Source organism: Triticum aestivum, chromosome 4D, assembly GCF_018294505.1.
Source record: "Triticum aestivum cultivar Chinese Spring chromosome 4D, IWGSC CS RefSeq v2.1, whole genome shotgun sequence".
Lineage (NCBI taxonomy): Eukaryota > Viridiplantae > Streptophyta > Magnoliopsida > Poales > Poaceae > Triticum > Triticum aestivum.
The window spans coordinates 69837844-69863153 of NC_057805.1; the positions used below are offsets into that span (position 1 = coordinate 69837844).

The following is a 25310-nucleotide window of genomic DNA, read 5'->3' on the forward strand; positions in this document are numbered from 1 at the left end:
GGCGATAGCCTCACGCATGAGCTCGTCGGCAGAGGAAGGGCTCCTGGGTCGCTTGCAGTCACGGGATCCATGGCCGGGCAGCCCGCACCGGAAACATTCCTCCTGGTTGGTGCAATCATGCCAGTAGTGGCCTTTTTCAAGGCACCTGAAGCACTTGTCCCTCAACTCCGGGATCACCTCCACACGCGACAGCGGCGATCCTCCATGCTTGGCCTTGGAAGGACCCGCCTGGTTCCCCTGGCCATGACGAAGCCGCCAGAGCTCCTTCTTGGACGGGGGCGGCCGCTCCCACGCCGCCGCACGGGCCTCCGAGTGCGGCGCAGACTCCATCGCCGGCTGGAAATCGGACTCCGCCGAGCCCTCCGAGAGCCCCACCCCGGAAATGATCGGTCTCTCACCCTCCGGCCTGATCGTGGATGAGATAGATCTGGGACTGGAGGCCATGGCCGCGGCAAGCAACGGGGCCGGAGAGGAAGACGGGGTGGCCGGAACGGCCGGAGTGGCGCGAGCCGGGGTGCGCAAAGCGCGGTGGACACCGGCGCCGGAGTGGCGCACGGCGGTCGGGGTGGGGGGCGGGGGCGCTCTTGCTCTACAATTCCATAGAAAATGACAACCGTCGCTCTTTTTGGAAAAAAAAATTCAGGGGTTTTGTCCGGCAAAATTGACAAATTTGACCTATGGACGAAATCAAATCACAGAATGAACTGCCCGTGAAACTATTTCACGCGGCTGACCTTTTTGTGTGACGCCCGACACGAAGGCGTCACACTACACTGTGCAACGCCTCACAGATAGGCGCTACACGCCTGGCCAGCGTCGCACTGATACGAAAATTACTAAGTCAGTGTGCAGCGCCTACTAGTGGTTGCTTCATTTGTAGTGCAACCACTAGTGCAGCGCCTGAGAGCTAGGCGCCACACTATACAATGCAGCGCCTAGCTCTTAGGCTCTGCACAATGACTTAGCAATTTTTATGCAGTCTGGGGTGCAACGCTGGCCAGGCGTATAGCGCCTATCTGTGAGGCGTTGCACAGTGTAGTGTGGCGCCTTCGTGTCGGGCGTCACACAAAAATGTCATCCGCGTGAAATAGTTTTACGGACAGTTCATTCTGTGATTTGATTTCGTCCACATGTTAAATTTGTCAAATTTGCCGTTTTGTCCAACGCCGCAAAATGATCCAATTTCTCCTCGCACGTGTTCCCTTCGTCGTCATCGTCTAGACGGTCGGTCCCCTCTCTCGCGGTCACACTCCGAATCCTCACCACCTCTTCGGCGTCGGCAGCCCCCGCGTCGCCGCCGCCTACGATGCCGCGCAAGGCCTCCTGCACGCCAGGTTCGTACGTCCAACCTCTCGCCGGACCTAATTATCTGAGCTGTTACCAACTGATTTTGCACTCGCCGTCCGAACCCTAACTCCCAGATTCGCGCACCAAATGGCGGAAACGGAAGCGAAACTCCGACGCCCTTCCCTTGCCGTCAGCCGCGGCCGACCACTCGGACGACTCCGACTCCGCTGCCGACAATGATGACGACGACACGGCCGTTCCATCGCCCGCGGTCGACAATGCCGACGACGAAATACTGGCCGGTGCCGCGGCCAGGGACCCCGTGCCCGACCTCCGTGAGGCAGAGCTGCTCTCCTCGGCCGAGGTCATCTCCGCCTTCCCTGCCGCCACCCGCCGCACAGTCAACCGGCCGCATCCGTCGGTCATGGCCGTCGTTGCAGCTGAGCGATCTGCGTATGTGGGTGATGTCTCCGCCGCCGCGCCACCGGTATTGGAGAACATCTCGCATGGGCAGCTCCAGGTGCTCTCCGTGGCGCTCCCTGACCACCCGTCCCTTTCGACGGATCCTGACAAGCCGTCTTCTTACGTCTGCACGCCACCTCCCCTTACGGAGGGGCATGGCGTGCACAAGCAGTTCCAGGGCCGCCTCCATGTCGTGCCCAAGCACTCAGGTTCGCTTGTTGCGACCAAACCCTGAATTACTGAACATACGTTTTTAAGTTCACTGCAACATGAATTAGTTTACAATTTGTAGATTGGTTCTCTCCTGGGGCGGTGCACAGGCTGGAAAGGCAGGTTGTTCCACACTTCTTCACAGGGAAATCTCCAGGGCACACTCCGGAGAAGTTCATAATGTTAAGGAATAAAATTATTGCCAAATATTTGGAGAACCCTGGCAAGAGGCTTGCGTTTGCGGAGTGCCAGGGGTTTGTTGTTAACACAGGTGAACTATATGATTTGAGTAGGATCGTTCGGTTCTTGGACACCTGGGGAATCATCAATTACCTCGCGGTTGGGTTGGTGCACCGGGGTCTGAGGGTGGCAGCATCACTTCTAATAGAGGAACCAGCAGGGGAGTTGCAACTGTTGACTGCACCGCTGAAATCCATTGATGGTTTAGTTTTGTTTGATCGGCCTAAATGTAGTCTCCAAGCAGACGACATTTCTTCACTGGCTTCATCTTCATCGAATTCGGAGGTGGTGGATTTTGATGCCGGTGCTGAGTTTACTGAATTGGAAGGGAAGATTAGAGAGCGTCTATCAGAGAGCTATTGCAGTTACTGCTCACAGTCTTTGCGCAGTTTGCATTATCAGTTGCAGAAAGAGGTGCTCATCTTCATACTTACATTTACATATACATATTATATTTTCATTTTTTTTCATATGTAGGAAAACTTGTTCTGTATCTAGGATTGTTATTAACCCTATGAATTTCACATGTGCTCAAAAGGTGTATTTTCAAAACATTGCAAGACACATCACAGTAAGTTAAATAGTCTTGTTGCAGAGTTAGTATACTGCCGAATTTTGTTTGGGTTCAGAAAGACTGCAGTTTGTTATTTAATTTTAAACCCCAATTTATCTTGATTCATGATTTTCTGACCCAGCAGATACTGGTGCCCATGTGGTTGTCACAAATCTTGCTTATGCATCATAATGTTGGAAGCCCATAGTAATATCTCCACCATTTTATGCGTGAACCAAAAATATTCAGAACACAAATCCTTATAGTGTCACTTATGTGTGATGTGAAACGACTTGCGTCTAGGTGCAATGTAACTTAGCGTTGGTTAACTTGTGATATGTGTGGCTTGGGCCAGATATGTTCTGTTTCGAATTTCAGCTCGTCCTGTTTCGTTAATGATGTATAAACGAACTACGATACCGTTTTCTTCTTTGACGTGATGAACAGGGGGAGTTTGCAAGGCTGTATCATTCTTTCAAGTTAATTAGCCAGTCTGCTTCTTGTTTTTCTTTTCTCTTCTGTGGGTAAGAAGCTAGTGGTTAAAAGCTTGTTGTTTAACTGATTGAGCAGGCAGATATTGCTATTTGCTCTGATTGCTTCCATGATGCAAGATATGTTATCGGGCATTCATGCTTAGATTTTCAGAGAGTCGATGGGGCTAAAGATGGATCAGAAAATGAGGGGGATAACTGGACTGATCAAGAAACATTATTGATGTTGGAGGGCATAGAAAAGCACAAAGACAACTGGAATAGCATCGCAGATCATGTTGGAACAAAGTCAAAGGCACAGTGTATTTACCATTTTATTCGTCTTCCAGTGGAGGATAGTTTGTTAGAGAACATTGAGGTACCAGATGCATCCATGCCATTTAGACCGCAAAGCAATGGATATCCACATTCAGATTCCAATGGCAGTACTTCAGGTCTTCTACATCATTGAGTTGTTATTTGCTCCACCATCAGAATTCCTTAGTTTATTCTCCACCTTTTGTAAACTGTGTTTGATCACTTCCATTTTTAACAATGACAATTCTGTTTATTCTCTATCCAGGAAATCTGCCTCAAAGTATTCAACATGGAAACGAACTTCCGTTCATCAGTTCTTCTAATCCAGTCATGTCTCTGGTAAATTATTTTTCATCACTTTCTGTTTAGACAATTGATGCACGGAGTTCCTACATTCCACCTGGTTAGAGGACTAGAGGGTTGCGAATAATGTATAGCACTATAATGACATGCTGACTATGTTTATTGGCACTTAATTTTATATCAAATCCCTTAGTAAAGTTAGATTAGCCTCCATACTTAAAAGTTTCACTAAGCATGGTTCTGTCTTCAACCATAGAGAATGTTGGAAATGGAAGCCAGTACTTCCACTTGCCTACTTACCGAAAAAGGCTTTCACCCTGCTTTATATATAAGGCAACGATCATCCACATCCACTTGCCTACTTATGTACTTCAAATATAAGAAATGTCAATTAGACTCCGTTTGGATGTTGTAATTGGAGTCGGTATTCCGGAATTGGAATTGTTCATCGTCAATACCAACTGTTTGGATGGTCCAGAAACTAGAATTGGTTTTGGATCCCAGTTCGGTGGGCTTTGGTGGACTACTGTGAAGGCCCCTCATGGCCTCATCCAATAATGAGCTCTTCTGCTCCGAAACAAATGTAATCGGAAACAATCGCTTAGCTCACAGCTCAAGACCATAGACGTCACTCCTTCATCTCTACAGCCGGTGAACCTTAGGCGAACCTCATTAGCATGTGGCCGCTGACAAGCCTGACACAACTGCCAACGTCGGCAAGTTCCCGGCTCAACTGCCGACGCTAGCTAGTCTTTGTGAACTCTTCCGCCAGCAAGCCCTTGCTTGCTATCTTCTCGCAGCTGCTGACCTTGTTTTAATCCGGCCAACTTCCTCAACCCCATCTGCTAAAGTCTAGATCCGTCACTGGCAAGTACTGTTGATTTTATCAAGCTCATGAGACTGTGGTGGCCACCTGCATCGGTCTCTTTGACCACTCACTACGGGCAGGCACGCGCTCGTCAAGATTTCACTATGGTCTTCCGTAACTCCAGTAGCCAGGGCATAGCCTTCTTCCCATTACTCTGTTCGTCCTGTTGGGTGCACCAAGGCTTGTAGTGCTCCCGACATCGGCTTGTACTTACGAATGTTCCAAACAAATATGAGAAAAGTCCATAGATAGGCATAAGATGAACCGATAATGTCACAAAAATCAAGTACCTTTTGAAACCCAACTCGAAAAACAAAAAATAGTATCAACAGAGGTAATGGGCAAATTTTAAAGCCCAAGTAATGTTGTGTATTATCAGAGTCAAATTTGCATTTTTTTTTCTCACACTATGTTATGAATTTGACTTCAGATTTGTGACACGGGTGTTCCATCTTGCAAATATGGTCTATCTCATCTATGTCATATTTTTCAGATTTCTTTTCAAAAATATTTAAGAGCCAACCATATTTACAAGATGTTTTTTCAAAACATTTAGGCTAGTCATAGTGGGAGTAACTTAGGTAGTAGCATAACACATCCCAAGACAAAGTTGCTTATGTGGCATGGAGTTAATGAGGGGAGAGATGCTTGTGGTAACATAACACACCCCGAGGTAAAATGAGTATGTCTCAATTAATGAAGGCTTGTATGTTATCATCCATATGTTACTACCCATTATGAAGATAGTAACATGGACTAGTAACATATGCATGTTACTAGTCTAAGTTACTCCCCACTATGACCAGCCTTAAGGATGCCAACAAAAGGATTTATAAGATGTTTTTCAAAACATTTAATAAGGATGCCAACAAAAGGACCGTGTTTACCAGATATTCTCCCTTTGGCTGGTCCTTCTCTCTAGCAATTTTTCCTTTTTGGACCGAATTACACTGTTTCATGTTCTGCGTTGGATCTTGTCAGTTACCCATGCTCCATCTCTATTCTAAAAAACCAGCTAAAGCTTTTGCTAAGTATCCGGCAGACTCTGACTACCATCTAAATTGAAAAGCTCTTCCTCCCTAAAAGCATGCGTCGGTCTTCACAACTTCACCGCCCTCCTTCTGCGTCTCCACCAAGTTCAGAGGCGGTGCGGCGACGGTGGACCCGTCACCGGCCTTCAGGTCCGCTAACTTTCACACCGACCACGGTGGCCAACCTCGGCCCGGACTTCGACTTCTTCGGTTGCATGATGGCGGATGCCTCGCTCTCCCTCGGAAACACCATGACGGCCACCGTCAACACTGCCCTACCCGCCGGCATGGCTGCCCTCGCTGGCATCACTTTCTTGTCCAGCCCGCGCTTGCTAACCGCCTCTCCCGCGACTCGCTCCACATCTACGCGGCGGACGACTATCCGCCGTCACCACGCTGCCGCCCTGAGGCTTGACCGCTCGATTTCGACCTTGCCCTTGGAGTGGGTCTGATCGACCACCCACCGACGCTTGAATGGGGCGAGGTCTGTGCTGGAGGGCGGAGGTGGTGGCAGAGGCGAAATAGGGAAGGGCCGGCATGCTTGGGGCGGCGGCGCCTGGGGGCAGGGCTTGTGGCGCTGTGGGTGAGGAGGGGACTCATACGGGAGGTGGCATGCTTGGGGCGGCGGCGTGGGGTTCGAAGATTCGAAGGTGCTGATTGGAGAGGTTGCTCGAGGAATCGAGGGTGGAGTCGGCATGCGTGCATGTGTGTGGGATTCCATTGTTGGGTTTTTAACTCGTTTTTTTTGCACGCTGGTGGGATCGAGCGAGAGGGCGGATTTTTTTTTCCTTTGATTGATCGGTGGTGTTATGAAGCGAAGTGACATGAGCATGACGTACGGTCTTCCTTTAACAATAGGGATAATAGAGAAATCCACCATATATTAGATTTTGGTAAGATTTAATTTTATTTGATTATGGATAGGAAAAGCCAAGGGAAGTTTTGATTTAGTTGAGATTTTGGTAAGACCAACAAACATGCCCGTGTGTTGCAATAGGGGAAAAAAATGTCGCATGCCCCTAACATAATAAGCATGACAGACCCCCTCACCCCTGCGCACGCACGCACATACATCCACGTCGTCTTTTTCAATATGACACCCGACTGATGTCGCTATTATCGTCCTTCTTGTCCCCCCTCTCTCCGTGTGGGTGTGTGTTGTAACTATGATGAATGATAAAATATTAAAAGCTAAAGTGGTAATTTGAAACCTATTACCCACAATGTTCTCACCATATGCAGAAGTTAAGAAGTTTATGAAAACAAATAAATAATTGATTAGTTGCAAGTTCGCTCCAAAAATAAAAGAACAAGTACGAGGAATCGTGTTTATCTAACAAAAAAAAGGTTAACACTCGTATTGGAGTGAACAATTATTTGATAAAAAATAAGTATTAACATATTCTAAAAATTCAAAAAGAAAATGTTTGAAACATACATGTGTTTGCTATATTTATTTGTCGTAAAATTATGTATTTTGTGGCAATTGGAGTAGAAACTCATAGACCTAAAAACCTATGGAGTAAATCGGTTACATGACTACATAGGTCGAGACTCTAGAATCTTCAGTAATTGAGTCTCAAGTAGAATCTTTAATAATTGATCCATTTTCAGTGCGATCAATAAGGCAACCATATTGGTATTGCGTGTACTTAAAACCATTTATAGATTTGAGTTGAAGACTACAAATCCTATCTGTGATCCGTATACCGATATTATGATGGATTAAGTTTGTTCATATATTTTTTGTTTTGAGAGCTCCTAGTGCAAAGCTCCATAAAAAACAGTTAGGAAGTATACCAAGGTTATTGTCCAATGCGTAGGTGAATTGGAGGGGGCACCGCGGGCACCTTGAGGTGCTGCTTGAGGACGTGGCACTGGCGTTCGGTACACACTCTTGGGCCACTTCACGAAGCGATGGAGGTTGTGGGGTGGAAGAACGCTGCAGATGCCGAATCCTTCGGCCTCTTCTCGAACAGCGGGTTCGAGACCTTCTATACCACGAACCGACATATTGCCGAATCGCACAACAGAACGATGGAACGAAAGCAAACGGGTTTCAATGATTAGAAGCACATCGTTTTCTTCGACCGGCGCCTTGCCACCTGGCTTAGTGGACTACACTCCGGCCAACACGCACACAACCACAACACAACGGTATTGAACATGCACGCACAGCCAGCCAACAGCCACACACGTCGGCCAGCCGTGCATGCCCTCTGGTAGCCAATTCTCATGCACAACACCCCAACACCATCATGCACACACAACACGCCGGTCGGCCGTCGTGGCGCCAAATCCGCTGGCCGCCTGAATTGACGCAGCTGACGCACGACGTAGCTCACTCCGTCCCAACACGCCTGATAGCGAACTCCAGAAAATATCTTATGGTCAGCATCCTTTTCTTCCTGTTCATTCTCTGCACTCTCCTCGACTTCTCAACCTCATACTGTGGTGCATCTTCGGGCTTCTTCTCATCCTCTATCACCGAGGAGCAACACATCGCGCGCAACACCATGAGCAACAGAAATCGAAGCTTACATCTAAAGACAAATGCAACGATCGGCGGGCAGCGAGAGGCAGTCGTCAAAGGACAAGCACAACGGATCGGGTAGCTTCCTGCATGGAGGTGGTAGCGGCGCCGGAGAAGGACGGTGCAGTAGTTGCGGTAGCAGGCTGAGACCCATTTGGGAGTCTAGGCGAGCGATGGTATTGGAGCTAAGGTCTTGAGCTTAAGTCCTGACTTTCGCAATTTAAATTCCTGCTGCCCCCTTACGTGTCCGCGTATAGGCCTCATGAGTCATACCTCTGAGTCTATTCACGTGTTGACTTCCCGCGTCACACGTGGGAGGGGGTGTTGAAGTGTGTATGTGGATTGCCTAGCCCTTTCCATAAGTTCGGACTTTTGGTTGCGTTGGCTAGTGCATGAAGCTTAACAGGAAGGAGGCGCGGGGCAGAAAAAACCAGGGGAGGTGACGCTACCAACTCCCCTTTACTAGTAGAGATATGAAAACGTACTATTTTTTAGTGCCATTTGCTTTCTTTATGTCAGAATTCCAATTTGACACACATCAAATTTGTTTCCCTTTAACACCATTAATTGTCTGATTCAAATTGAAAAGCGTACAATTCACTGCTGAACGTCCAGGTCTAAGTGAACTCAAATTGCACTTTGTGTGTACTCTTCCAAGGGATGTCGTGCATGTTGTGCACAACTGTACTTCCATGTTATCCTATGAAACCATGGCGTTAGTCATCTGAAAAGGTATATATTGGCTGATGGAGAGATACTATAATTGCTTGCATAATATTTATGCTTAGAAACTAAACATGATTACACTAAAAAAGTAAGACATCTACTACAAAGTAGAAACTAAAAGTACTAATGACCAAGAAAATGATAAGTAACAAAAGTCAGTAAGTATTATCCTGAGTGTATTTACATACCATGTTCTCTCACTGAGTTTATCTGCTTGCAACGCATGGGCGCACTGGCTGTAGGGTACTGCACTTTATACTTCCTCATAACCAAAACATTTGTAGGCTTTTGTGTCTTCTGTATATTTGGTCTCACTGTTCATAAATATTGTGTAGGTTGCATTCTTGGCCTCTGCAATTGGACCAAGAATTGCAGCATCGTGTGCAAGTGCAGCATTATCTGCGTTGACAAGAGATGATGATCCGAGGTTAGCCATCTTTTTTTGTATTGAGTGAATTTATTAACATTATCAAACACGGAAGGGTTGGCACTTTGAACAATTTACATCCTTAACTTGAGGTAAAAAAATAAATCTGTTTGGTGATGATATTTCGACCTTTGAAATTGCTCCCAGTTCCCTTCCCATATTCTGCTATAGTGTGATTTTGACTTGCCTTTTGCTGAAGGGTGATTTCTGAAAGAATGCATATTGATGATAGGGTCCATGGTGCGCATCCAAACTTTTGTGGCCATAATGGTAGCTGTTTCATATTTATTACAGTTAATTTTGATGTGAAATCTCATTTGTTTATTCATTCAAGAGTTTACCATTAAGTTATTATCCTATCCTGTAACAGGTGCTTCATCGTCCATTTCTCTAGAAAATGTGAAGCATGCCACCCTGTGCGGTTTGTCAGCAGCGGCAATTAAGTCTAAACTCTTTGCGGATCAGGAGGAACGTGAAATCCAAAGACTAGTTGCTACCGTCATAAATCATCAGGTTAGTCTGCATTCTGTCATTTTATTGCATGCACAATTTGTTGTGAACTGGCACGGCTGATTTCTGTGTATGGATTTCTACTTGTCAAACAACAACAACAACAACAACAAAGCCTTTAGTCCCAAACAAGTTGGGGTAGGCTAGAGGTGAAACCCATAAGATCTCGCGACCAACTCATGGCTGACACATGGATAGCAAGCTTCCACGCACCCCTGTCCATAGCTAGTTCTTTGGTGATACTCCAATCCTTCAGGTCTCTCTTAACGGACTCCTCCCATGTCAAATTCGGTTTACCCCGACCTCTCTTGACATTCTCCACACATTTTAGCGTCCGCTATGCACTGGAGCTTCTAGGGGTCTGCGCTGAATATGCCCAAACCATCTCAGACGATGTTGGACAAGCTTCTCTTCAATTGGTGCTACCCTAACTCTATCTCGTATATCATCATTCCGGACTCGATCCTTCCTCGTGTGCCCACACATCCATCTCAACATACGCATCTCCGCCACACCTAACTGTTGAACATGTGGCCTTTTAGTTGGCCAACACTCAGCGCCATACAACATTGCGGGTCGAACAACCATCCTATAGAACTTGCCTTTTAGCTTTTGTGGCACTCTCTTGTCACAGAGAATGCCAGAAGCTTGGCGCCACTTCATCCATCCGGCTTTGATTCGATGGTTCACATTTTCGATCCGGATTTCTACTTGTCAAGTCCCTGAAAAATTTGAGTCTCCTTTACCGAAAAAGGCTTTTGCCCCGCTTTATAGATAAAGCAAACCGCCCAAGCCAAACATCCATCAAGGTTCACACACACACACAAGTTCCTCAAACACACAAAGTAGCAACGGGGTTAATGCTGAGGGCACAGCTCAACAATCCCTGAAATCCAAAACACACACACACGCACAACAACCCGAACAACAGGCCTAATCGGGCTCCGGAGGTGGGGGCGGCAGCGGGGGCGCCACGCGGAAGGCCATTGAGCGAAGATCGGCGAGGAGGGTGTTGATGGCGTCCCGGTCCTGGGGGCGGCTAAGCGGCCTCCAAAGCTACAGGTAACCACACATTTTAAAGATCGCGTCAGTTGCACGTCGAAGAGGCATTTTCTGAATAACAAGCTTGTTGTTGATGGTCCAAAGCGTCCAGGCGAGGACCCCAACGCACAACCATCTAATATGGCGGTGGCGTGGGGCGGAGGCGTGGATCTCAGCAAGCAGGTCCGGGAAGTTGGTGTTGCACCACTGTCCACCGACCGCCTCATGAAAGCAAGACCACAGGAATTGGGCTGTGGAGCAAGAGAAGATGTGATTAGCATCCTCCACCGTGCCACATAGGGGGCACATCCCGTCTCCTGGTCCATTACGCTTGAGGACCTCAACCCCAGAGGGAAGGCGTCACTGGATCCACTGCCACAGGAAGATCCTGATCTTCAGAGGGAGGCGAATGTCCCAAATCAGGCTAAAGGGCTCAGGGGCCGACGAAGGAGCGATAGCCGAGTATAAGGACCTAGTGGAGAAGCAGCCGTTGGACTCCAGTCGCCAAGAGATGGAGTCAGGGGCGCCCTCGACGTCCATTGGCAGAAGGGCGATGTCCTGGAGGAGGGAGTCCCAAGCGGCCACCTCGAGGGGGCCGAAGGGGCGCCGGAAAGCTAGACGCCCTAAGTCAATAAGGGCCGTCTCGACAGAGACCCGAGGGTCAACCGCTATGGAGAATAGTTCCGGGAATCGAGCAGCCAAGGGGGAGTCCCCCACCCAACGATCGAACCAGAACAGGGTCAAGGACCCGGAGCCAACCGAAATGGACGTGCCAATGCGGAGCACGGGCAGCAGCTGTATCACAGCCTGCCAGAACTGGGAGCCACCAGAACGCTGGCAGAAAGCTAGAGGTTGGCCCCGAAGGTACTGCGGATGATGGTGAGCCAGAGTCCCCCCTCCCCATTGGTGATTCGCCAGAGCCATTGGGTTAGGAGAGCAATGTTCATGCGCCGAGAAGACAAGATCTCAAGACCTCCCTGGTTCTTAGGTTTGCAAATGTCGGGCCAACTCACCATATGGTATTTCTGTTTCTCGCCCTCGCCTGCCCAGAAAAACCTGGACTGGTATTTGGCGATCTCCTGATGGAGAGTCTTATGAAGGCTATAGAAGCTCATGAGGAACGAGAGGAGGCTGGAAAGCGAGGAGTTGATGAGGATCACTTTGGCCGCCTTCGAGAGCCACCTTCCCTTCCATGGCTCCACCCAGTGCTGCATCCGAGTCACCGCCGGGCGTAGGTCAGCCACGGTCAGTCGCGAGTCACTAATGGGTATCCCCAAATAAGATGTGGGGAAAGTACCCAGCCGACGGTTCAACCGGTCAGCCATGGCTTGGGCTTCCTCAGGAGAGTAACCCAGAATCATCACTTCGCTCTTATCGAAGTTGATTGTGAGCCCGGACATCTGTTGGAAGTAGAGGAGGAACTTCAGATTAGCGATGTCTGACGCGAAACCCTCCACCATTACTATGGTATTGTCTGCATATTGTAAGAGGGAGACCCCTCCCCCTCCTACCAGGTGAGGGACTACGCCATGGATATGGCGAGCAGATTTGGCCTTATCCAGGATGACGGCAAGGGCATCGACCACCATGTTAAACAGAAACAGTGAGAACGGGTCGCCCTGGCGAACCCCACAAAGAGTGGGGAAGTATGGCTCGGTCTCGCCGTTAATGTTAACCGCGGTCCGACCGCAGGTGACGAGCTGCATAACTCTGGTCACCCACCGGTCATCAAAGCCCTTGCGGAGCAAGACTTCCCGAAGGAAGGGCCACTGAACCGTGTCATGTGCTTTATGGAAGTCGAGCTTCAGGAAGACCGCTCGATGGTGCTTGGACCGGACTTCGTGAATAACTTCGTGGAAGACTAACACCCCATCCAGAATAAACCGCCCTTGGATGAAGGCGGATTGGCTGGGGTGAGTAACGGTGTCAGCGAGAAGGGTCACCCTATTGACGTACCCCTTGGCCAAGATCCGGAATATCACATTGATCACAGTGATAGGCCGAAACTGGCGGATGTCAGAGGCGCCCGGAACTTTGGGGATGAGTGTGATGACCCCATAGTTTGGGCGCCCAAGGTCCATAGCCCTCGAGTAGAATTCATCAAAGAGGGCCATGACTTCCGGTTTGATGGTCTACCAGAACGTTTTGAAAAACATCACTGGCAACCTATCAGGACCCGGGGCAGAGGAGGGGTTCATGCCCTTTATGGCCGCGAGGACCTCGTCCTCGGAGAAAGGCGCCACCAGGGCGGCATTCGCCTCGTCAGAAACTAACTGGGTAGCTGACCAAGTGTCGGGGGCCAGTGCAGCCCCACCCCACCCCCTAGGGGTGGGGGAGAATAGGGCTTTATAAAAGCCATTGACATGGACTCGTATGTCCGAAGGGCGGACGAGAGGGGTTATCCCCATCCCACAAACAATGGATGGAGTTTTGACGCCTCCACCCATTGGCAATCGCCTGGAAGTATGTCGTATTGGCGTCCCCACGGAGCACCCACCGTTGGGTGCCGCGGAGCCTCCAGTATGCTTCTTCATCCATGTAGATGGTCCAGAGCTGATCCTCGAGATCATATCTCAGCATCCACTCATCCGGGGATATCCCGGATGTGTCCGCGCGGGCGTCAAGGGCTTGGATGGCAGTCAGGAGGGCTTTCTTGCGCTCGCGGAGGTTCCGGCTAAGGTTCGCGCCCCACCCCTTCATAAATTGGCGGGCGAGCTTGGCACAAAACTGCCACGAGTCAACGGCGGACATGGACCAGTGGGGAGATGATTGCGCGGAGATCCATCTAGTCGCGACCGCCGCGACGAATCCCGCCTGGTTCAGCCAGAAGAGCTCAAACCGAAATCGCGGCAGGATGGGGGGGGGGCGCTCGTCGGAGGTGGATAGGAGGAGAGGAACGTGGTTGGACCTGATCTGGGTGATCGCACAAAGAGAAGCCAAGGGGCACCTAAGTTCCCACTCAGGGGAAACTAGGACGTGATCTAGAACCGATCGCGTCGGATCCGCCTGACGGTTGGTCCAGGTAAACCTGGCACCTGTCCTATCTAGTTCGCGGAGGCCAAGCTCCGCGATGCAGTCGTTAAACATCTGCATCCGTGGGAGGTTGATCCGGTCATTGTTCTTCTCATCAGGGGAGCGGATGAGGTTAAAGTCTGCTCCCACCACTACAAGGAGGAGGGAAGCGGAGACCTTCTGCTGAAGCTCGGCAAGGAAAGCCGGGGAACGACGGTTATCCGCCGGGCCATAGACAATCACGACCTCCCATTTGAAGTTGAGAGCTCGTTCAAAGATCTCCATACTAACGAAGAATTCGCCTCGGTCCATGCCGCCCACCTCAAAGGTGGCATCCTTCACGCCTAAAAGGATGCCACCCGAGTGCCCGGTGGTCCCACTAGAAGGGAGCCAGTGCCAAGCGAATAAGTGGGGGCTAAGACTATCAAGCTCGGGGAGGGAAAACTCAGTTCGCATGGTTTCCTGGATGGCTATGATGTCGATGTGCTCGTCTCGCATGTACTCGATGAGTTGGCGGCGTCGGCCATCATGGCCGAAAACGCGGATGTTCCAGAAGAGGACCCGCATCAAGTTGCCATCGGGGGGCTGCTTGACCCCAGAACACGGGAGGCGCCTCTGTGCCCGGAGGGCAGCAGTGCGAGAGCGGGTGCGACCACGGATCAGCTCACCGGGTACCGCTGGAGCCCCCACCACAGAGGGGGTGGCGTCCGGCTCAGCGGGAAGCCGGGTGAGGCGAGCCCGGGTCTCGGCGAGTCTGCCATCTAGGATCTCACGGGCCCGGATGGCCTCGATCTGCTCTAGGGGGGGGGGGGCAACTTCCCCTCTGAAGATGATGGCCGAGCCGGTGGCCACCTTGGCGAGGTGGCCAAGGGGGAGAGCCTCAAGTGCGGAGAAAGAACAACTGGAAGAACTGGGGGGGGGTGGGGATGGAGTCCGCACCTGGCTCGAGGTTCCTGGCCGCCGCCCGAAGCTCTGCACGCTCGGGGACAGACGGGGCTGGGAGGTCCGCCGGACGGGCCGCGTCGAGGCGGGCACTGCGGCGAGAGGCAGTCACCGGCGTCGAGGTGGAGCGGGCCCGCCTAGCGTATGCCATCGTCCGTGGGGGTGCAAGGTGACAGGAGTAGTCACGACGTCAGGCACCATCCCGGACAGTGGGCTCGGGAGGCGAGGGGGTCTTCAGCGGTCACCTGGAGGGGAAGCGGAGAGGTGACGGCCACAGGGGTGTCCGCGGCCGAGCCCTCCGCGGGTGGAGGATCTGCCGGGGTCGGCGGGAGCGGGCAGCCACCGCCGTCGCCCGTGTGGTCCGAGGGGGTCGGACCACGAGGGGGCGAGGGCGGCGGGCACGACAGAGGCAGGCGCAACGCGGAGTTGGCGGACGGGGAGCGAGGCGACGAAGGAGGGAGGATGAGCAGTCCCACGATGGAGATGTCACTGGACACCTCTGACGCGGGAGGAGGCTGGCGGGGGGGGGGGGTCAGCCCAAGGGCAACCGCGAGGTCGGTGGCCATCACTCGGGTGCGCCTGGACCCGGAACCGCCATGCCCCGGGGGGGGGGGGGGTTGGACGGCTCGCGGGAAGGGGAGCGAGAACGCTCCGACAGCTCCTCATCGTCATCTTGGTCGTCGAGGCGGAAGGGCGAGAACGCCGGTGGTGGGAGTCGTCGCCACCGCCCGGGCCACCCCCATAGTGGCTGTCGTCGAAGAAGCGGGGGCGGCCGACGTGGTTCGGTGGCTTGGGGCAGATCTTGAGGTTGAATCCCTGGTCGTTGAAGAAAACGCGGACGGAGGCGCGGAGCTTGGAGGAGTCCAGGGATTTCACCTTGACCCGGCTTGCGGAGCGAGAGCTCATCGACCACCACCACCTTGCCGAGGATCTTGGACATGTTGCGAATAACTCGCTCGGATCGGGCAATGTCGGGGAGGCCGGCGATGAGGATCCACGCCGTGTCCAGCACCGCCACCGCCTTGGGATCCCACTTCGGCTCAGAGATGTCCACCACCAGCTGGTTGAGGACCAGGGTGATGTTGCCGTTGCGGGTGCAGTACTCCATGTTGATGGCGTCCGGGAACACGACCGTGAAGGTGTTGGCAGAGGTGGGGGCAACCTGCCAGTCCCACTCACACCGGCACAGGTGGTTGAGCTCGGCCTCGATCATCTCAGGAGAAGCGACGCCCTCACCCACGACGGAGACGATCGCCATGAGTGAAGGGGAGGGGGTGGGACGTCCGGCACCTCAATGTGGAAGAAACCCATGCCCTCAATGCCGTGGCCGTACATCATGAGCTCCTCGGCACCGGATGATAGAAATGATATGACTTTGTGGCTGGGAACCAGATGAATACTGATAGACAGAGAACTTGGAATCAGCTGCATGATGATTAACTCGTAGCTGCCCAATTAAGACGTGCTCTCTAGTTGTGTGCTCTCTAGTTGCTGTAACAATACTGTTGAGTCGCGGGAGAGACGTACCCTTGGCTCTCTCTCTCTACGTGTGGGGGCTCGGAGTTCTCTGGCTGGAATGTTCCTCCTCTTCTAGGTCATGGCCATGGGCTTGGGCCACATGGGCTTAAGTGGAGATGGGCAGTAAGGCCCATACCAGTTCAACACGCCTAGATATCTATCATCCCCATCTTGTCGCATGCCAAGTTAGAATCCTTTGTTCTCAATCCCTTTGTCAAGCAACCTACAAACTGCTGCCCAGAGCTGACATGAGTAAGGCTGATGATCCTAGCGTCAAGTTTCTCATTAATGAAGAAGCGAACAATTTCCACATGTTTTGTCCTATCATGTTGAACAGGGTTATTAGCAATGCTTATAGCTGACTGATTGTCACATCACATCTGCAAGGGTCCCTTCCTTAGAAGTTTCAACTCGCTTAGGAGGTGCTTCACCCAGAGCATCTCACTCAACCCTTGAGATAAGGCTCTATACTCGGCTTCTGTAGTTGATTTAGACACCACTATCTGTTTTTTGCTTCTCCGTGACACCAAATTCCCCCCCCCCCCAACACACACAGAGTAGCCAGAAGTTGATCTTCTATCATCGTGACAACCATCCAGATGTCCACTCTTTGCAAATCACAACCCTTTACCCGAAGTGCCCTTCAAGTATCTGAGGATTCTGTGCACAGTATTAAGATGCCCACTCCTTGGTTCATGCATGTATCTGCCACCACTTGCAAATCACAACCCTTTACCCGAAGTGCTCTTCAAGTATCTGAGGATTCTGTGCACAGTATTAAGATGCCCACTCCTTGGTTCATGCATGTATCTGCCACCACACCCAGGCATACGAAATGTAGGGCTTGGTATGACACAAGTACAATAATCTCCCAACCACTTGATAATCTTCCTTATTCACTAGCTCTCCAAATTATGCTGTCACTTGATGATTTTGTTTAATGAGAGTAAGGGCTGCATGACATCATGCCCATGTCACGCAAGAGATCCAAGGTGTATTTTTGTTGGCACAAAGATATTCCCTTCTCTGTCCAAGCCACTTCATGCCTAGGAAGTATTTTAGGTTGCCCAAATCCTTTGTTAGACCTTTGAACCTGAGCATTGATAGTTGTGGATGACACTAGGAGAGTTGGGACAATTTTCGTTGGTTTATTTCTCACACAATGCCATGCCAACCTGAGGGGTTGGGGTTACATACTTATAGGCTGCTAGCCAGCCAAGCATATGCTGAGATGCTGCTAAGATGCTAGTCCAAGATGCTAGTCTAAGATGCCAGTCTAAGATGCTATCCTAACTGACAGTCCTTGATGGTCAGGAACTCTATCCTAACTGCCACAAGGACCATGTGCTGCAGCCCCACAACGACCCTAGTACACAGACTTATCCATCATTCTCCCCCTGAGTCTTGTACGTCGTCTTGTGGGAGAGTTGAATCATCCCAATCCTGGAGCAAAGTTCGAGGAACTTGACCCTCCCAAGAGGCTTGGTGAGCAGGTCTGCGAGCTGATCCGTGGTGTTGATGTAGCTCGCCTCGATGCTCCCTTCTTCCACACAGCTGCGGATGAAGTGATACCTCAGTCGGATGTGCTTGCTCCGTTCGTGGAACACGGGGTTCTTTGCCAGGGCCAGGGCGGACTTGCTGTCCACCAGGAGCTGCACCGTTCTGGTGTCTTGAACGAGAAGATCACCAAGCAGTCGAGCGAGCCAGAGCGCCTGAGTGCAGGCGGTGGAGGCCGCGATGTACTCAGCCTCACAGCTGGACAGGGCCACCACCTGCTGCTTGACTGATTGCCAGCTCATGAGACACTTGCCGAGGAAGAAGAGGATCCCGCTCGTGCTCTTGCTGGTGTCGATGTCGCTGGCGTGGTCGATGTCGCTGTACCCGACGAAGTGTGCCGCCCCCGGACACCTAGGGTAGTGGAGGCCGTGGTTGAGGGTCCTTGCTATGTAGCGGACGATCCTCTTCACTGCCTGCTGGTGTTCCGACGTCGGTCGCTCCATGAACCGACTGACATAGCCGACGGAGAATGCCTAGTCCGGCTGTGTGTGGGTGAGGTAGCGAAGGCTCCCCACAAGGCGTCGGTATTGCGTAGCATCCACTTCCTTCGTCGTGCTGTCGCGGCTCAGTTTCAGCCTCTCCTCCATTGGAGTGAGAGCTGGATGGCAGTCGGTGAGCCCAGCTAGCTCAACGATGCGCTTGGCGTAGGCGGACTGTCGAAGCGCGATCCCGGAGTGGTCCTGGTGCACCTCAATCCCTAGATAGAAGGAGAGGAGCCCCAGATCACTCATGTGGAAGGTGGCCTTCATGTCTTCCTTGAACGCCGCCACTTCTGCATCTTTGGTGCCGGTGATCACCAAGTCGTCAACATAGACGCCCACCAGCAAGGCATTTCCTCCACTGCCCCGTCGGTAGACGGCAGCCTCATGTGGGCTTTGCTCGAAGCCCATCTTCTTTAGCATGGAGTCCAGCTTGGCGTTCCACGCCCTAGGTGCCTGCCGTAGGCCATAGAGGGCCTTGCGCAGGCGGAGTACCTTGCCCTCCTGGCCGGGAATCGCAAAACCCGGTGGCTGATGCACGTAGACTTCCTCCTTCAAGTCACCGTTGAGGAATGCCGACTTGACATCCATGTGATGGACACGCCAGCCCTCCTGGGCAGCCGGCGCAAGGAGAAGTCGCACGGACTCCATCCGTGCCACGGGGGCGAAGGCGTCGTCAAAGTCGACTCCTTCCTGCTGCAAGAAGCCTCGGGCCACCAGGCGAGCCTTGTGCTTGATGATGGCGCCGGCTCCATCCCTCTTCAGCTTGAACACCCACTTAAGGTTGATTGCGTGGTGACCATGAGGGAGGTCAGCGAGCTCCCAGGTGCGGTTTTGCTCGACCGCATCCATCTACAACTGCATCGTGGCGCGCCATGCCGCATCTTTCTCGGCCTCTGCAAAGGACCGTGGTTCGCCGTCCTCACACGCGAGTTGTAGCTGCGCCTCCAGGTCACGTGGCATCAGTCCCGGCACCGGCTGGTCGCCGAGTAGATCATCCATCGTGCGATACCGCAGCTGTTCGCCTCCATAATACGCGTCGACCCGCTCCTCGTCGCGAGTGAGCGGGGAAGCGAACTTCATCGGGTTCTGCTCTGCGTGAGCTGGTGCTGATGAAGACGAACCCGGAGTGGTGACTGCCGGGGCTGGAGTATGCGGCGTCACCAGTTGTGGTGCCGTCGGCGTAGCAGGCACCGGAGTCGATGTAGTTTTGGGGGCCGGGGTAGATGTGCCCGGCGAAGAGGAGCTGCTTGCTCCCCCGGCTTCCTTGAAGTGGGCGTACTCGACAATGAAGTCGTCATACGTCGGCATCGAGCCGTCGTCCACCGCCTTGTCCCATTGCCACCCTCGCCCTTTGTTGAACACGACGTCTCGCGCCGTGCGCACACGCTGTGTCTTTGGGTCGAGGATGCGGTAGGCCTTTGAGCCCTCCGCGTAGCCGATGAAGACTCCCGGAGTGCTCCTGTCGTCGAGCTTGCCGATGTGGCCGAGCTCCTTAGCGAACGCAAGACAGCCAAAGACCCGCAAATGGGAGACCGCCGGCTTCCGCCCATGCCAGGCCTCGTACGGTGTCCTGCCGTCGAGTGCCTTTGTAGGCGAGCGGTTGAGGATGTAGACGGCCGTCAGCACCGCCTCTCCCCAGAAAACAGCCGACATCCCTCTCTGCTTGAGGAGAGCCCGAGCCATCCCCACAACCGTCTGGTTGTGCCGCTCGACGACTCCGTTTTGCTGCGGGCTGTACGGCGCGGAGTAGTGGCGCTGGATGCCCTCATCGGCGCAGTACGACGCGAATTCAGCCGCCGTGAATTCACCGCCGTTGTCAGTGCGCAACACGCGCAATTTGTGGCTGCTCTCCGCCTCCACACCAACCTGCGCGCGCCTGATGGCGTCCGCCGCTTCTCCCTTGCTGCCGAGAATCATCGCCCACATGTAGCGAGAGAGATCGTCGACGAGCAGCAGGAAGTAGCGTCGACCTCCTGGTGTGACTGGCGTCACCGGGCCGCACAAGTCTCCGTGCACGAGCTCCAGCTTCTCCTTGGCCCGAAAACTCGCCTGTTGGGGAAAGGGGAGTCGTCTCTGCTTCGTCAGTACGCAGATGTCGCAGAACTGCTCCACATGGTCGAGGCATGGCAGGCCTCGTACCATCTCCTTGGCACTTAGACGCTTCAGGGCCTCAAAATGAAGGTGCCCAAAGCGCTCATGCCATTGCCACGCCTCGTCGTCCCGACGGACAGCGAGACAGACCGGTTGTGCCACCTGCACATCAAGGACGTAAAGTCGATTTCCACCTCTGGGTACCTTGGTGAGAAGGCGACCCTGGCGATCCCAGATGCGTAGAACCCCATGCTCAATTAGCACGCGTGAGCCGTTCTCATCCAGCTGTCCCAAGCTGATGATGGAGTTCCTTAGCGCGGGGATGTAGTAGACACCGGTGAGCAGCCGGTGCTCTCCCGTCTTGGTGGTGAAGATGACGGAGCCGACGCCCTTAATTTCCACAGCGGAGGCATCCCCAAACTTGACGGAGCCTCGCGCATCGGAGTTGAGCTCGGCGAAGAATTCCCTTCGACCGGTCATGTGGTGGGTGGCGCCGGTGTCGAGGCACCACCCCGTAGTCTTGTCCTTCCCGGAGCCATCGTCGAGAAGAGCGTGCGCTTTTGGCTCGTCGAGGTGGATGAGAGCTTTTGCGACTGGTGTCGCTGAGGATAGCTCAATGCTTGCATGAGCCATGAACAGAGCCGTCTCTTCCTCCTTCGCCTGTGCGACGTGAGCCTGGCCTTGTCGTGGTTGCCGACACTCATTGGCCCAATGGCCAAACCGGCCACAGTTGTGGCAACTGTTGTCTTGTGCCGGCTTCGGCTTGCCAGCGGCGCCGTCCTTGGCGCCTCCGCGGGCGTCACCTTCGGCACGTCCTTGTGCCCTGCCCGGGGGGCCTCTTCGCGTCTTACGCTGCTTGCCACGCTTGCGGCCGCCCGTCGTGGAAGAAGGCTCCCCCTTCTTCATGTCACCAAGGCTGGCATCCCACGGCTCCCGAGCTAGGAGCAGCTTCCCGCCGGTGGTGATGGGCCCCGAGGAAGGCTGTGGCTCGTCGGTGTCGACGACCTTGAGGCGACCTATCACCTCCTGATTGTCATCGTGGAGAGGTCCAGCAAAGACTCGATCGACCGAGCCATCTGCTTGTACTTCTCGGGGATGCACCGAAAAAGCTTCTCGACAGCTCCCTCCTCGGTGTAGGTGGCATCACCAAACTTCACCAACTTCTGCAGCAGAGTGTTGAGACGGAGAGCAAAGTCATCAACGTCCTCACCTGGCTTGAAAGCCAGGCTCTCCCACTCCTTACGAAGTGCCTGCAGAGTGGACTTGCGAGCACGGTCGCTGCTGATGCGTGCTGCGGCGATGGCGTCCCAAGCTTCCTTGGCAGTCCACTTGCTGGAAAGCGAGAACTGCATCTCGGGCGGGACTGCGGCGATGAGGGCGTCCAGCGCCCGTCGGTCCTCTTGGTGGTCGACGTTGCTCTCCTGGACTGCCTCCCACATGCGCCGCACCTGGAGCCTGACCTTCATGATCCCGGCCCATTGACGTAGTTGGTTTTAGTGAGGGTAGGCCACCCAGCACTGGGACCAACATCCCTGACCACAGTCCGGACCTCGTAGAGGCCGCGGTCCTGGTCGTTGCAGCCGCCGTCGCGGTGCGCACCTCCACCTGGAGCGCGGGCGTGCTCGGCTGCCCACTGCGCTGTCCGCTCTAGTGCCACTTTGGCGCGGTCTGCGTCAGCGCCGTCGTCCGCAGGCGCAGAGCTGTTGGAGCTGCCGTAGCCGCTGTGGAGTACCTTGGCATCCGCCGTAGCCTCACGTGCTGCTGCTGCTGCTTCTACCTCCGCCCTGGCTGCTTCTACCTCCGCTCTGGCTGCTGCCAGCTCTGCTGCAGCCAGCCTCGACACCCTTGCTGCCGCAGCAGCTGCTGCTACAGCTGCTCGCTCACGCTCCTCTGCCACGGCGCGCTCGGCCTCCTGCCGACGTCGTATGCTCGAGGTAGCCGTGTGCTGAGAGCGACCTGCAGACATGGCTTGCTGCAGGGGGGCTGTTGCGTGAAGAGGAGGCTATTGAAGACGAACTGCTGCTCGACAGTCCAGAGGGAGGAAGGTAACCAGAGACAGACGGAGCAGCTGCTGCTATCGACTTAGGCTGCTCACAGGAAATGCTCATGGTACAAGATAACTTGGCTCTGATACCACTTGTTAGACCTTTGAACCTGAGCATTGATAGTTGTGGATGACACTAGGAGAGTTGGGACAATTTTCATTGGTTTATTTCTCACACAATGCCATGCCAACCTGAGGGGTTGGGGTTACATACTTATAGGCTGCTAGCCAGCCAAGCATATGCTGAGATGCTGCTAAGATGCCAGTCCAAGATGCTAGTCTAAGATGCCAGTCTAAGATGCTATCCTAACTAACAATCCTTGATGGTCAGGAACTCTATCCTAACTGCCACAAGGACCATGTGCTGCAGCCCCACAACGACCCTAGTACACAGACTTATCCATCATCCTTTACCTCAAACTCCTTGCTCAGGCACCCCTTCAATCTCTCTATTTTCTCCTTATCATCTCCAGTGATGATAATGCCATCCACATAAACTGCAAGAATGGTGATCTTTCGATCAAAGTGTCTAGTGTTAGAGTACTATATATATAGCCATGTAACCTTTTGTATTTACCCCATTGCGTAAGGGGTTTTCTGCATATTTACTGCACCTGTACATGTATATATACTGGCCTATGGCCTCATGGGAATACAAGTTGCATATTCCTAACATGGTATTAGAGCTAAGGTTTTTTTTAGCACGTGCAACTTGTGCTTTTTTGATCCCGTTATTGTGTCGGCCGCTGCTCCTATTTTCTCCGGCCGATTGCTATCGCGTCGTGTTCTCTCTCTCGCCGACGCTCACGCTCGTTCGCTCCACATGACACAGCAGTTCGGCAGGCCCCGATCTAGGCAATCCAACCGCTGACCGCCCAACTTCCCGATCCAGCGGGCGGTTGCTGCTCCTCCCGACGTCCCGATCCAGCCACCAGCCCGAAGTCTTGATCCAGCGGGCGGTTCCCGATCCAGCCAAAGTCTCGATCCAACCGCCAGGTTCTGCCCATGATCCAGTCGTATTCGATCCCGCCACCCACCGATCTCCGCCGCCGGCCGCCGGATTCGTTCCCCTGCTGCATCAGGTGAATTAATCCACCGCCGTCTGTTTCGTTGCTGGGCTGCATAGTTTTCAGTAAAAAAAAGAGAAAAAAAGAAAGAAAAAAATGTCTACTACACCGGGCTATATTGCAGTTCCTCGTTGCCCGCTGATCTTTGATGGCACTAACTGCATCGAGTTTGTTGGCTTGATGCGCATTCATATGCATGGCATTCGTCTCTGGGGCGTTCTTTCTGGCGAGGTCCGTTGTCCGCCGTGTCCGGTTCCTCCTGTGGCCCCTACTCCGCCGACGCCACCAGTTCTTGCTGCGGATGCTAATCAGGCTGTGAAGGATGCAGCTAAGCTTGCTGCTGATGCTGCCGTTCGTGCTTATGATGAGCAGGTTTTGACTTATGAGGAGGCTCTTCACACTTATCATGAGGCTTTGTCTGCTTACACTCAGTGGCTTGATGATGATGCTCGTGCCGCCGCTGTTCTCACTGCTAGTGTTCTGCCTCAGTTTGCCTCTGAGTTCCTGGGCCTCTCTACCGTAGTTGAGATGTGGACCCGTCTTCGTCAGGGCTATCAGCCTTCTGGTGATGCCTTATACCTGTCTGTGGTCTGCCAGGAGCATGCTCTTCAGCAGGGTGACTCCATCGTTGATGATTTCTATGCACAGAGTTCTGCTATCTGGCGTCAGCTTGATTCTCTTCGCGCTGCTGGTTGTCGTACTTGTCAGTGTTGCCAGGCTCTGCGAGCTAATTTGGAGTTTCATCGTGTCTACGAGTTCTTGTCTCGGCTCCGTAAGGAGTTTGAGCCCCAACGCGCTCAGTTGTTTGCTTGTGGCCGTATTTCTCTCATGGAGGCACTTTCTGAGATTCGTGATGAGGAGACTCGCTTATCTGGTGCTGGTTTACTTGAGGTTCTCTCTGTGCTCGCTACTCGAGCTCCTGCTATGCTGCCTGCTGCACCGATTCCTTCCGGCTCCAGTGCTCCACCGCCATTGCCCACTCCTACTAGCGGTCAGGGCCGCTCTCGTCCTCATTGCGGCTACTGCAACAAGGATGGTCATGTTGAGTCTCAGTGCTTGCAGAAGAAGCGTCAGCTGCGCAAGGCGCGAACATCATCTTCAAGGATGTCTCCTACTTCGACATCTTCAGCCACCGCCTTGACTGAACAGGATATTCTGCGACTTAAGCGTCTACTTGTCGCTTCAGGTTCTTCTTTGACGGGTACTGCAGGTTCTGTGACTGATGCTTCCCGCCTTGAGCAACCACCATCTACACAGTCAGGTATATCCCCATGGGTTCTGGACTCCGGAGCTTCTTTTCATATGTCTTCTCATTCTTCCAGTTTGTCCTCTCTTAGATCGCTTGATTTTCCTGTTCATGTACTCACTGCTAATGGTACTCCTCTTTCTGTTGCTAGTCGAGGCAATCTTACCACTTCTTCTTATTATGTTCTTGATGTGGCTCATGTTCCTCGACTTACCATGAATCTGTTTTCTGCTGGTTAACTTGCTGATTCTGGTTGTCGCGTCATTCTTGACGTTGACTCTTGTTCTGTTCAGAATCGTCCACGCACACTTTGGTTGGGGCTGGCCCTCGTCGCCGTGACTCTCAGGGTCTTTGGGAGTTAGACTGGCTTCA

The 25310-nt window shown here is 52.9% G+C and overlaps 1 protein-coding gene across 2 annotated transcripts in view; it reads left to right on the forward strand.

Moving 5' to 3' along the window:
• The first annotated feature begins 1164 nt into the window (after nucleotides 1-1164).
• The window catches only part of LOC123096280 (SWI/SNF complex subunit SWI3C homolog), a 31025-nt gene continuing 6879 nt past the window's right edge, over nucleotides 1165-25310 (forward strand). The window contains exons 1-8 of one of the 2 annotated variants that reach the window (XM_044517970.1): nucleotides 1165-1334; nucleotides 1422-1958; nucleotides 2042-2613; nucleotides 3323-3677; nucleotides 3806-3879; nucleotides 9337-9428; nucleotides 9628-9698; nucleotides 9799-9941. In XM_044517970.1, the coding sequence (XP_044373905.1) occupies nucleotides 1307-1334; nucleotides 1422-1958; nucleotides 2042-2613; nucleotides 3323-3677; nucleotides 3806-3879; nucleotides 9337-9428; nucleotides 9628-9698; nucleotides 9799-9941 (1872 nt within the window). In that variant the 5' untranslated portion in view covers nucleotides 1165-1306. The remainder of the gene's footprint in view (nucleotides 1335-1421; nucleotides 1959-2041; nucleotides 2614-3322; nucleotides 3678-3805; nucleotides 3880-9336; nucleotides 9429-9627; nucleotides 9699-9798; nucleotides 9942-25310) is intronic. The other variant, XM_044517971.1, reaches the window with a different exon arrangement.